This window comes from Lynx rufus, unplaced genomic scaffold (genome assembly GCF_022079265.1).
Source record: "Lynx rufus isolate CCGP_SWC_20201006 ecotype Redwood Valley unplaced genomic scaffold, mLynRuf1.p SCAF_2, whole genome shotgun sequence".
Classification (NCBI taxonomy): Eukaryota; Metazoa; Chordata; class Mammalia; order Carnivora; family Felidae; genus Lynx; species Lynx rufus.
Window position 1 is genome coordinate 70211044 of NW_025814834.1, and position 14491 is coordinate 70225534.

At 37.2% G+C, this 14491-nt stretch overlaps 1 protein-coding gene across 1 annotated transcript in view; it reads left to right on the forward strand.

Annotated features, from left to right (window-relative positions):
* Positions 1 to 14491, forward strand: part of KCNH7 (potassium voltage-gated channel subfamily H member 7) — a 476865-nt gene that overhangs the window by 456787 nt on the left and 5587 nt on the right. Inside the window, exons 13-14 of the mRNA XM_047085555.1 lie at positions 3600 to 3851; positions 9613 to 9781. Coding sequence (XP_046941511.1) covers positions 3600 to 3851; positions 9613 to 9781 — 421 coding nt within the window. The remainder of the gene's footprint in view (positions 1 to 3599; positions 3852 to 9612; positions 9782 to 14491) is intronic.

Here is a 14491-nt window from a genome sequence, read left to right on the forward strand (position 1 = left end):
TTAAGATAGCTTAAATGTTTTTTATCTTGCATTTGTATAGAAAAATGACACTAGTCCCCTTTCAACATTCCTTGAAGCTAGAGAGGAACTAAGGTATTTGAAATAAAATGAAAAAATGTATCTCAGACCTCAATTTTTCATGGAATAACTTTTTAAAATGTATCTAGCTGGAAAATGCTCAGCTTATTCCAAAACTGTTACCAATAGAAAATACAAAACTCGAATGCTGACAGGGCACATTAAATGCCTCCCTTTGACCAAAATTTGCACCTATTTATCGGGTCTGATGAATAAAAATGGTCATTAATCTGAGATAAAGGTTCCATAAAAGATGGAGTGAGCACAAGCATTTGCTTCCAGATCGACAAGCAAAACTTTTTCTTTGTAAAATGGTGGGAACAGGAGCAAACATACAATCTCACTTCTAGCAAAGGGGAAAATGTGAAACTCCCTCAGCTTACTTCAGAGTACTATTTCTACATAGAATAAGAATAGCATTAAGAAAAAACTAGTATTAAGAAAAAACAGTATCTAATACTATTTAATATCTATCAAAGAATTCAGTTTAATTAGAAAAAAAAAACAGAAATGGAACAGTCCATCAAAATCTAGAGGTACCCAGAGGCTAATTATAATACATTTAGCCTAATTTCATGTATTCCTTCAACCCACCTCCAGCTTAACCCTGAGCAGTTTCCATTTTTAAGCCATAAATAAATTGTCTTTTCAACTTTCATTTTATATGATAAAATGTGAAGTTTTGACTTGTCTAATAAGGAATAAGAAAATGTTGTTGCAGTTAGGTTGCATTCAAGAAACTTGTCCATGTGGCCTGTGTTCCAGGAAGCAGCTGGTTTATTATCCAGTGGCAGTGAACCCAGAATAAATGTGGGGTAATTCTCCTTACATACTGGAAAAGTTCAAAGATACCTAACTCTTGCTTCTTCTCTCATGATTCTGCTTTTCCCTGGAATTTTTACTATAGGAGTTAGAGACCATGTATATAAAGTAATTTGTTCTGGGGCACCTGGGTGGCTCAGTTGGTTAAGCGTCAGAGTTCAGCTCAGGTCATGATCTCACAGTTTGTGGGTTTGAGCCCCGTGTCAGGCTCTGTGCTAACAGCTCAGAGCCTGGAGCCTGCTTCGGATTCTGTGTCTAAACTCTCTCTCTGTCCCTCCCCTGCTCACTCTCTCTCCCTCTCTCAAAATAAATAAACATTAAAAAATTTTTTAAAAAATTTAAGTAATTTGTTCTGTTTTACAAGAGAACAAAATAATGATCCTTCCTTCACCACATGTCGCAAATACTTGTCCTGAGTTGAAATCAGCAAGTTAGAATTCAATTAAAAAATATGATGAATTTGTGCCTAAGCATCCAAAATCAAGTCATAGTTAAACTAAGACCGAGGCCCAGGTAGTAGGAAGGACAGAACATTTACCATCTGGGAGGATTTGAAAATCCACAGAGAACTCCAAGACCTCTCAAGCCAAGAAGACAAAATGGTTGTGTAATTTGTGAGGTACTTTCATGACAAAGATCCATGTTAGCATTATCCATACTTAGATTGGAGGCATGAGAAGTGATGGTTAATTCAGTTTACCTTTGAATATACTGGAAAAAGACTCCATGCAAGTGTTTTTTAGAAAGGCATTTTCAAGAAGATGAGAAGCCAAGCCAGAGTTGACTCAAATCCCACTGCTGCCCAAAACTGCACCTATCTGCTGTACAAGAAACTGATGCAATTCACTAAGCAAGTGTGAGAACAATTTAGAAAAGGAAAGTTTTTTTTTTTTACTTTTACTAGCATACAATTGGAAACAATTATTATTTTTGAGGAATGAAATATGTTCATAAGATGGGGAATGTGGATCAAATTTTCAGGAGGGGAGAAGTTAAAACCAAAAAAAAAAAAAAAAACAGAGGGTGAGATGACAATAATGAACTCTAGAAGTTTAAGAAGGTTCGTGTCCGTGTCACTGGAGAGAAAAGAAAATGCTGATCTGAATATTTACAGGCAGTTAGATTAGCGCTTCAGTGGGGAAACGCGACACCAAGAAACCAATGCTGCCCACAGTGCTGGAAACCAGAACGATCTGTGATCTTCTCTGCTCAGCGATGAAATCATTGAGCAAATGTGAAATCTTAAATTAAGCAGTCTGGTTTTGCCACATTTAACTTTAATTGACAGGACATAAACTAATTCCTTAATCACATCAAGTTGATTTTTAAACTCTATTCATTTTTTACCTTGGGCTGCTTTCTGGTTTCTCAGATTTTATTTTATTTTTTTTAATTTTTTAAATGTTTATATTTATTTTTGAGAGAGACAGAGACAGAGAGTGAGTGAGGAGGGGCAGAGAAAGAGAGGGAGACACAGAATCTGAAGCAGGCTCCAGGCTCTGAGCTGTTAGCACAGAGCCCGATGTGGGGCTCAAATCACGGTGAGATCATGACATGAGCCGAAGTCAGACGCTTAAGCGACTGAGCCACCCAGGCGTCCCTGGTTTCTCAGATTTTAAATTATGATATATATATATACATATATATATATATTTTAATAAAGGAAAAATTCTATGTTTAATTTCTATGCCATATAAGAATTTTAAAGAATCGTTGGTAGTTTATCTGGAGTGGCCTTAAATCAGTTCATTTGGCCTCTTCCATAAATAAGAGAGTAAGCAATCAGGCATTAAGTAGATGGGGACACCGTCTCAGCCATTTCTCTTGAAAATACTATACTTTCTGGAGTTGTGTTGGTTAGTTATTAGCCATAAGCAGATGGAGAATTATACTGTCTCCCCAGGACACTAATGGAAACAAGTTTCAGGATTTGTCTTTTTGAGTTTTTCCTGCTGAAATATGTTCTAACGCAACCTTCAGGGCTAAAATTATCCTGACATTTCAGTATAATACAGCCAATATGCACTGCTGGTTTTAATGTAATTAGGTAAACTCATCTTAATTACTGTATTTAAGCTTTATATTCTTTGCAATATGCCACAAGACCAAACTACCTGGAACGTCAAGGCCTTTACATACATTGAACTAAGGTTGAAATTCATCCCTTCAGCCTTTGCTACGAGGAGGCTTCCTGTTTTGACCTTTGCCATGCGTGAATGGCTGCCACATGAGAGAGCATGAAGGCTAAAAACAAACAAGGTGCATAGTCGTTGTGTTTTAGAATTGGGACATATTTTCCCTCCCTATTCCCTTTCCTTAAAGAGATAGTGCACCAGATTTTAAGAATACAAATGACCGTTGAGCATGTGTAAATAAGGTTATGTTATCGTTTTTTTATGAGATATAAACATTATTGCTATTGCAGATATTCTTTTAACTCTGAAACAGATGTGTATTTCACAAAGATACTCTAATGTCCTTTGAATTAAAAAAATTCTCCTTAGGTAGCTACATTCTCAATGGGAAAAGGAGAATGAACATCCTTTCTGGTGGTTTTAAAGGAAATCCTATGTTAAAATTATTTAAAGGCCATAACTCTTAAAAAGGCAGTTTATGTATAGTTAGGCAGTATAATATGCATAGAGTCTCACATTTGATTATCTTGTATAAAATAATTTTTTTGATAGATTTTGGCAAAGGGAACAGTACAAATGGTCCCGAAGACTCTGTAGATACCATAAGACATTATCAGAGTTCCAAGAAACACTTTGAAGAGAAAAAAAGCAGATCTTCATCTTTCATCTCATCCATTGATGATGAACAAAAGCCTCTCTTCTCAGGAATAGTAGATTCTCCTCCAGGAATAGGGAAAGCAGCTGGACTCCATTTTGAAGAAACAGTCCCAACCTCAGGAAGAATTCACATAGATAAAAGAAGTCACTCTTGCAAAGGTAATCAAGTTTCTCAGGAGTCACGTTGTCTCCCTTTAGTGCTAATTGTAAAACGGTGGCTTTTCACAAATCAAGAACTGTACTGACACGTGTTAATTTAATCTTTTACAACTTCATGAAATATTTGCAGAGTTCAGATCTCAGATCATCTACGAAGCTTTTGTGCAATTCTGGAACAGTGTTAATTATTTCTAAACATTGATAGTGTAAGAGGTTTTTGTGGCAGTGAGCTTTAACATAATGTCACGTAGAACATTGTGGGAAGGTCAATTGTGCTTCTAAGAGAGAGGAGGGATTAATGGGTATTTTAAGAGAGCTAACCAGTTGATTCTTATATGTACCCTCTGTACCTATTCCTCACTCCCAAGTCAGCCATTTTATAGCATGAAAAGCCAATGCAGTAACGCTATAATACATGCCAAGAAGAATTTGTTTATAGGGAATTTGAAGAAATGGGAAGAAATGCCCGTAAATAAAGTATGTGCTTTATCCAACTCATTTAAACACATTTGTTTAACATCTCTACCAGAAGGAATATGGGGGGGGGGGGGTGGTGTAGAAAATATGCATGAGATGGATAATAATGCTTAATTAATGTATGCAGATTTGGTTCTAAAGGATGGGAAACTTAGGAAAACTTGAGAACTATCACATGGAAGAACAAATAACTTAGCATAACAGGAGCTAGAGCTACAGATGTGGTTAAATCTAACCTTTAAGTGGGTGCAAGAACAGGTGTTTGGGTCCCAACCTGGCTCCCTTTATTTCTTTGCTTTGTTCACTTGCCCCCTTTATGTCTTTGAATAAGTGACTTGACAGACCCCACTAAGGCTCAGCTTGCTCAGCTTTTTTTTTTTTAAGTTCATGTATTTATTTTTGAAAGAGAGAGCAAGCAAGAGATAGAGAGGGAGAGAGAGAATCCCAAGCAGGCTCTGCACTGTCAGAGCAGAGCCAGATGTGGGGTTTGAACTCATGAGCCTTGAGATCATGACCTGAGCTGAAATCAAGAGTCAGATGCTTAACGGACTGAGCCACCCAAGTGCCCAGCTTGCTCCTCTTTCAAATACAATAACATTTTCTAACCAACAATAGTTGATTGCAATTATTGAACAGGAGAACATGCATAAGTTACTTTCTCTGAAATAAAATCCCTAAATCAGTCTAGTATTGTCTCACAGGTTTTATTTCCTAACCTTTTAATTACTGAATGTATATATAAAATGCCTATACAAATAGAGCTATAAAAATGTAGAAATAAAGAATGTGTAGCCAAAAAAATCAAAAGAATGTAACAGAATTGAAGGAAAAATAGGATGCTCTTGGCCTGGCAGGATAGCAAAATTATGGCACCAGGTAAATAAATATTACGTATCATTGTCACCATTATTGGAAGTGACTATACCTAGCAACAATCGTTTCATTGAATTTTGGATGTTTAGGCTTTACATCTTTCCCTATCGTGTATCAAATCAGCTTTTGCCATGACCCTGTGTTGAAGTAAGCTAAGAATATATGCAAATGTTCTCTGGACAATTTAAAATCTTGATGAAGTGAATGAAAATAGTACCTCATTTATCACAATGGAAGAATGGAATATTCGATGTGATTACCAAATGTCCCATTTTAGTTATTTATGAAATCAGATTCTGGGAAGTGCTAAAAATAGGAAAAGGTTGTATCATCGAAGTCAGAAGTTCTGAAGAGCTCACTGAGCCATCTCTACTTCTCCAAAAGTCAGCATAATGTGGACTTGATTTTTTAAAAAGTACCTTCCATTGTTTTCTTCTTGAGTTGTAGAGTCTCAAGTCACAGGGCACTGAAGATATACTTGGGGGACTTTATTTGACTTTATCATGACTCTTGCTGACAGTGAATTGTCATGCTCTTCATCTTGTATTTTTCTTGGCCGCTTCTTCCAATTATTTTTAATTAGCTATTTTACATGCATAATAAAAAAAGTATTCTAACAAATAATCTTAATATTCCCAGATTTCTAATTTTCAGAAATGTACAATTCAATCCCTATTCAAGTCATAAATCATTACCTTGAATGGAAATACATAGCTAAATATTCATGCCAATTGAATAAAATAATTGATGGCCTATAGCATTGTGACACATGGTTAACCTGGTTAATTAATGTGATCAACTGATGGAGAATTCTAAAACTTCATTCACTGCAAATTTTATTCCCTAATGATTTTTTTAAGGGGAAGTATTATGGAATGTTTGAGAATTTGAATAATACGTAGGATGTAGCTGTAACTGCTACAGTTTGAACTACTAAATCCCCGCAAATTTTAGTTTTGTCATCAATAGGAAGTTCCATTTACTCACATTCCTGGTACTTATGCTGAATCCAACAGAAGAGCACCTTTTGGCAAAACTAAAAAGAAAAAAAGCAAATTAAGTGGACTCTGACCCTACTTAGATTGAGGCCAAAAGTTAACTCTAGAAATATCGTGTACCCAGAGCAAAGTGAAAGTTTACTTTCTGTTCATCCGTTTCCAGAAATGCGTCTTGCAACTATAGCAACATTTTCCAAGGCAACCAAGTGCAGATTCTTTCTGAGCTATATTTAGAAAGTGTCTACAAGGACGTTCATTTTGATTAAGACCACTAACCAGGATTTCCCCTTTGAACTTTTTTTCTATGTTACTGTTAAAACAAGCTAATCATGCATAGCCAGATTTTAATAAAAAAGTAAATTACAATTAAGGAAGCCTTTATCTGATAGTTTACACTTTATTCATTTCTGCTGAGAAGATAATCAGTTTTTTTCTTGAGCAGTAAAAATATATATATAATCATACATAATTTATTGCATGCGATTCACCATTGTTATTTAAAAATCAATTTATTATACATGATTTGAGAATGAAAGAGCTGTTAAGCACAGGCAGAAATTCTATACACTCTCTTGGCACAAAACTTCTGAGCATAATATGTAACTTCCATCTTATCGATTCTTACTGTCTTCTGTAAAGATTCCTCCTAGCCGGCTAGCAGGTAGCTAGACAGAGACAAGGATTGGCATCCCCAAACCATTATATGTGTGCCCTAAATGTTGGACATTGCTGCTCCAAAATTGAAAAACTGGTGTACTAAGACATTATATTATTGTTTTTCCTTTTAAATAGAGTCACAATTCTATGAATGGCAAATCATACTTTTCAGTGAAAATCTGCTGATATATTATTACCCAAAACTTCAGCACTGTCATTTTTCTAGGTTCATTTTCCTTTTGTTGTGTTTGGTAAAATATCAAAAGAGATCATATACTGTCCCTTTAAAAGAGAAAACAAAACACCAAAGATCTCATAGGCTAAGAAGCCTTAATCACAAAGAGCCATTCTGGAATGCTTAACAAGCTCTATGAGATCTGTTGCCCATTTCAAGAGAACAAGGAACCCCGACCTTCTATTTTTCTAATGCTGTCTTTGAAGATGCTGATTCCCGGGGTACCTGGGTGGCTCAGTTGGTTAAGTGGCCAACCTCGGCTCAGATCACGATCTCACAGTTTGTGGATTCGAGCCCCACCTCGGGCTCTGTGCTGACAGCTCAGACCTGGAGCCTGCTCCAGATTCTGTGTCTCCCTCTCTCTCTGCTCCTCCCCCACTCATGCTCTATCCCTCTCAAAATTAAATAAACATTAAAAAAAATTTTTTTGAAGCTGCTGCTTCCTTTGGTACAGCTTCACCCAAATGAGACAGCAATTGTAGGCCTCTCATTAAGAGAAATTTCTGTGTATTCAATGATAAAGAGATAATGATAGAAAAAAAAAGCATGAAGAAAGAATACAGAGATCTTTCTGCTCCTTAAAGAGAGGGGATGCTTCTGAGCTATCTGACTGTACTTTTGGAGAAACTGCAGGAAAGGGACTACAAGAAGCCCTGCAAATCCTGTTCCCTATTTCTAGAATCATACCTAATCTTCCCAAATCAGTTACTTTCTACCCATTTTTTTAAATAGCTGCGGATATAAATTCCTTAAGTTTATATAACTTTTGTTCGCATTTAAGCATAGCTAGTGTCCAAAAAAAAAAAAAAAAGGAAGAAAGAAAGAAAGAAAGAAAGAAAAGAAAAACAAAGTTTTTCTATCAAACCAAAATCACTTTCTATAATTCAAATCTATTTCCATGTGAAAATGAAGACCAGTTTTAGATACTCTTTTCCTCCTACCAACCCTCCCAGTGAGAAGATGTCACTTCTTCTTTATCCCTGAAATAAACTCCCAGCTCCACGAATAATTTTTCATGGGCTTTATTTTCCAACCCTTTAATCATTTTATATGCTCTCTTGTGGAATGTAGAGGGTAAGAAAGCAGAGCAAAAGTCATCAAAGTATATGATATAAATGAGAGGAAAAGTAAGATATTACATCCGTCCTCAGATAGTGATAACTTGCAAGCACAGATCGTAAGAGAAGCTGTAAATTAAAAGATTAATCAACAGATGAATCTCTGTACGAAAACTATCAGAACCTTGCTACCAAATTCTTCCGGTGTAGGGCCTGTCTTCTTTGCCTTAAATTCCTCCACATTTAGCAGAGTGTCTGGGACATAACAGAGACTGAGAGCACTTGAAAAGTGGACTTGAACAGATAAGCGGTATGTTTCAAATATAGAAACATAAAAATATTCTAAATAAAAGCGCCACAAGAAAGCATATTGGAAATTAACGTGACTATAGACTATAGTAAAGGGCAGTGCAGAAGGAGCTACAAGGAAAGATAAAAACATGTAGTGGGCCTACAGGACATTTAACGCCCTTGCCATCTTTAAGGGCTCCACTTTGAGTTGAGTTGCCCCAAGGGAATCCCCTGAAGCTCGCACTTTTCCGTGGCTTTCTCCTTGGGCCCATTCTGAATCACACAGTATGCTGATTATCCTGGGAGAACGGCCCTAAAATCTTAAATGCAAGGCAAAGCAGTACAGGCATACCTCAGAGAGATTGCAGGTTCAGTTCCAGACAACTGCAAAAAAAGTGAATATCACTCTTTAATGTGCAATAGCATTTTGCTTAAAAAACAATGTACAATCCCTCAGTTACAAAATACTGTGTTGTCGAGGTGTGTCGGTTAAGCATCCAACTCTTGATCTCAGCTCAGGTCTTGATCTCAGGGTCGTGAATTCAAGCCCCATATGGGGCTCTGCCCTGGGTGTGAAGCGTACTTACAAAAAAAATGCTATATTGCTAAAAATATGCTGAAGTTTATCTGAGCTTTCAGCAAGCTGTAATCACTAGTTAGAGTTCACCGTAATAAATATAATAATAATGAAAAAGTTTGAAATATTGCAAAAATGACCCAAATGTGGCACAGAGACACGAAGTGAGCAAATGCTGTTGGAAAAAAAAATGAAGCCCATAGACTTTTGCTCATCACAGAGTTGCCGCAATCCTTTGATTTGTAAAAACCGGGATCTATGAGGTGCAACAAAGCAAGGTGCAGTAAAACAAGCAAAATATGCTGTTTCTTTCCAAGTAATCTAATTTGTCTAATCAGAGACAAAATCACATTCAAAACTCTTGCCCTCCTGTATGTGCATTCATATGGAAATGGACAGAGGAGGTGGCAGGCAGGGTGAGGGTAAGGCTCAGCTACCAATTGGTTGTGGCCCCTGGACAGGTCCTTGAATCACTCTCCTGGGTCTTTTGGCTTCTACTCTGAGGCCCTTTCCTGCTTATCTTGTAGAAGTCTCTGTATTACTGAGGCAAAGAGGCACCCAAAGAAGTTGACATCCATCTTGCTATTTCCCACAGATATCGCTGACACCAGAAGCTGGGAGCAAGAAAACGCGCAGACTCAGGCTGATGAGTCTAGCCCCTCAGCACTTCAGCGAGCTGCCTGGGGGATCTCTGAAACCGAAAGTGACCTCACTTATGGGGAAGTGGAGCAAAGATTAGATTTGCTTCAAGAACAACTTAACAGGTACAAGTAACGGCAAGGCAAAGAGAGAGCATCACTCAAACCCTTGGTGGGGTCTAGCTTTTCTCCTTGTAAATAGCAAATTCCTACTACCATACTCTCGTAGTTTTCATATATGCTCACTTATTAAAATAAGACTACAAGTTGACAGAATTATTAATCTGTGTTGCAAGGAGCATTTATTTAGAACACGTCATGCTTCTGGCAACATAAATCCTATTTTTTCTTTACTTGTCATAAAATTAGTATATCACCCACACCAGCTGCTGAAGAAAAATCCTTTTTGTCCCTCAAAATAATTCATATTTGGCTTGTTTACTAACACCCTCTTTTAATCCTGCTTTTACACTTTTGGTTGTTTCTGGTAACTTAGTTATGTGTGATGGCATTTTTTTTAAGTATAGACAAAATTATTTAAACATTTAGATATTCAGTCAACATGTGAAAAATGTATTTGAATCAAAAATAGCACAGCGTTGAAGCCCAGATCTTTTCCATTTTCCTTCCGTCTTTGATCTATACCCTTTTAAGATGAGGCATGAATTTTGGTTTTAAGGAGAATGGAATTCCTTAACGCAATCTGTGTAGATTTCGTAAAATCAAACTGGTCACTAAGTCAGGAAAAAAAAAATATGTGATTGAGTATGATATCACTGCTTTAGTTGTGCTTCACGTGGGAATTGACCTTGATTCAAAGGTAGCCTCTGAATACACCACCAGGCAAGGCAGTGTTCATAGACGAAAAGCTTCATGGATTAAACTAAAATGCTCAAATCACACAATTTACTAAATCAATGTAGAACATACAATGAGAGGGGCGTCTGGGTGGCTCAGTCGGTTGGGTGTCCGACTTTGGCTCAGGTCATGATCTCGCAGTCTGTGAGTTCAAGCCCCACGTCGGGCTCTGAGCTGACGGCTCAGAGCCTGGAGCCTGCTTCAGATTCTGTGTCTCCCTCTCTCTCTCTGCCCCTCCCCCGCTCTCACTGGGTCTCTCTCTCTCAAAAATAAAAAAATAAAAAAATTAAAAAAATTTTAAAAATTGAAAAAAAAAACATACAATGAGAGTTGAGGAAAGCTAGATGAGATACTTAACACATTTCTAATAAGTGTATGCACGGTAAAAGGAACACACTACCCGAATCCTGATTTATGACATGTTCATATATGCTGCATCATCCTGCCCTGATGTGTGGTGACTAGGACGACAGTGGCAGTTTGCACAAAGCATCCACAGACAAAAAAATCTGTTCCAGTGACACACACTTGCTCTATCACGGAGATGTAAGGCTGGATATGCCGGCCACAGCCGTGGCTCTCCAGTTAGTCTGCTCAACAACTATGTATTTTATTTGCTCTCTGTAGGTAAAGCCCATGTGGAGCTGGAGTGAGCCTATGCTGTGTGTCACCACTGGATGGCCAAATTTGGGGGTGACAGCTGTCTGTCCTGAGTTGACTTGAGAATAATTTCTTGTTTCTATCTCTGTCTCTGTAAGCCACACTCTGGTTTGTTACATCCTATTTCTGTTCTATCTTTGGAAGGTCTTACAGGTTACCTAGCATGCTGTCTGTATTTAATACACCTTATGAATTCTCTCCACGTTTAGCAAGCTACTTACTCATTATCTATACTTAACTAACACGTCCTATGAGTTTTGCCTACACCACATAAGCTCCTGGTTTACTAACTACTTGCTTAATGTTTCCTATGTGCTTTATCCATTATATCTATCTTTCATGGGTTTTTTTTAATGTTTACACCAGAAATGAATACGGACAAACAATACAGTAAGCACATTAAAATGCGTGTACACACACATATACATTGCCACAAAAAAATAAATTAGGAATTAAAACAAATAGAAAATCTACAGATTTGTAAATTCAAATAAATTTGTTCATTTCAAACAAAAGTACGAAAATATTGCAGGAGCTAAAGATTAATTTTGCATTTTGTCTTTTCATGGATTTTAGTTGAATTTAAAACCTCCTGGTGCTAAGGTCCGTACACCATTTTCAAGTGCCAAATGCAAGTCTTATAAAATTGAAACATACCTGAGAAGATTAAAGTATCGTGTCATTTACTTAGGGTCAGCAATCCCTAATTCAAGTATAAGAACTTGCCATGGTAATACTTATTATTGGTCAGAGAAGCATATTTAGTGGCTTAATTAATACATTTGCTTTTTTACTCTCCTTGCCTTGTTTACCAAGTCACATTGATCCTTTAGCCACAACATACACAAAAATATATACTGTACCACATAAAAATTGATATGTGTGATCTCTGGACTTGAATTTTTTGATTCCTGTGACTTAGGGAAAATAAGTGTCCATTTCTTTACTGCCAGGACATAAAATGTGTTCAATTTGTTGAGGGGATATAAAAATAGTGAATGAAAAAAAAAATAATAAAAATAAATAAATAAATAAATATGAGTGAATGAATAAGTGAATTGACAGGGACAGCAGTGATTTCTTTACAAAATACTTGTGGTTAGCCTAGATTAAGGTCATAGCTCTGCTACTTAACTATGTACAGGGTTTATGGTTCTCTAGCCTCAGTTTCTGTCTTTGACTCATACACACCTGCAATGGTATTTAAGGACTAAGATATGATATGTGGAAACTATAGATGCTCACACAGGGAGGGGTTGTACCAGCAGCTAGGTAAAATCTGATGAACAATGAACTCTACTTTATTATTGGTGATCCTCCTGAGTGTATTCTCCTAGTTTATATTTGCTTCCTTTAGTCCTTTCTTCAGGATTAAAGTTAAGGTGTTAGGATCCCTTTAGTTGCCTTTTCAGGGGTACCAATCATTGCTGCTGAGATAAGTCGGAGATTACTGAAAACGTATGTCTTCAATATGTCCCAGGGCCAAAAGTGTAAACTCTTAAGGGCACACCCATCAAGGAGCATTTGATTTGCAATAGCCCATTAGTAATAATAATTTTTATTGTTATCTTATTACATTACTTATTATGATTTTTGTATGAAACTTTTCATCTCTAAAGTACAATTAAATTTCTCCTAGGGCGCCTAGGTGGCTCAATAGGTTAAGTGTCCAACTATTGATTTCGGCTCAGGTCATGATCTTACAGTTCATGAGATCAAACCCCACATCAGGCTCTGCCTTAACAGCGTTAAGGATCTGCTTGGGATTCTCTCCCCGCCCCCCGCCCCTCCCCGACTCGTGCATGCACGTGTGTGCACTCTCTGTCTCTTCATCTCAAAATAAACATATTTTTAAAAAATATATCTTGGTATCTCTTTTGACATAGTCCCAGCATCTATATGTCCTTTGATCTACTTCTCACTTTGACTTACTTCTATTTCTCTCCAATATTTTCAACAAACATTTTATGGCCTAACTCAGCTTAGCCTCTTTTGGATTTGAAATCCAAAATATTACATTTTTACCACACTGGCATCTCCAACATCTTTCCTCCACTTTACTCACGAAGGCAAAAGTATAAAGAACAAGTTTGAAGAGGGTAACTCAGCTCAAACTTTGACTTTGAGTGGGAATCTTGGGACACTTTCTGGAATTGGGTCTGCCCTGTTTAGCTTCAGCATTCTGTTCGAATGTAGAACTGTGAATCACAACCCCGTTTGTCTCCTTCAAATATTCATATTAAGCAAACTGTGCAATAAGAACAGATATAAATGGGTCTATCTTGACTCAGCTTTGCTGCTACCACTTTCCTGCTTTAATGACCATTAAACTATATGTAGGGTTAAAGGTTTACAAAAGGAGGGTTCTTACATATTTATATATTATGTCTACAGACATACATATTTAGGTCAATAGCACTTGATCCTAAAACGGGGCTTCTCAAACTTTACTGTGAATGGGAATCACTTGGGGATCTTATTAAAATGCAGATTCTAAGTCCCGTAGATCTAGAACTCCATTCTAACAAGCGCCCAGCTTTGACCACGCTACAGGTAGGGAGCTCTGGAGCATGTAAAAGCTTTTAATAATGATTTCGTGTCTTACAGATCATCCAGAGCAATTTACGTGTGTGCCGTTAGTATGGCATTGAGCATGTGCTTCACCTTGTGTTATACTTATTTATGTACTTCCTTCTTTTTTCCTTCCTACGTGGTCAGCTTCTCTCAGCACCTTAGACTAGATTCTACGTATATCATCATCATGTTCTCCTTTTCACCTTCCTGCCCAACAAAGTGCCTGGTATATTGTGGATCTTTAAATAAGTGCATGAACGCATTTACTTTATGCAGCTGAATAGTTATGTTGATGCAGGAGAGAAAAAATATTTTTCCCTCTACCCTTCTGAGTTCTTGGCTAAGACCCCTGTAATTAAAGACAGATTAACAAGAAAAAACAAATAAGTTTATTTAACGCATTGCCCTCATGTATACATGGGAGATATACAGAGGAAAATGAGTAAATCCCCAAGGTCGCTTAGAATCCGGGATTAGACACCACCTTGTTAAGGGAAAGTGTAGGGGGACGTAGGCCTCTTAGAGGAGAGTAAATGATTTTTAGGAAAGGTAAATGGATAGTCAGAAGAAGAGGTAGAAGATATGATAGTTTGTGAAAAAGTTTGTCTGAGTGTGGTGTCGGCTTCCAGTCTTTTCTCTTGTGACAAGAGCCAATCTTCTCTTGCTGATGAAATACCAGAGGAGTGAATTTATCACAGTTGAGTTCCTTTTGGATCTGCTTTTAGGAAGGTAAAGGAAGTTCAG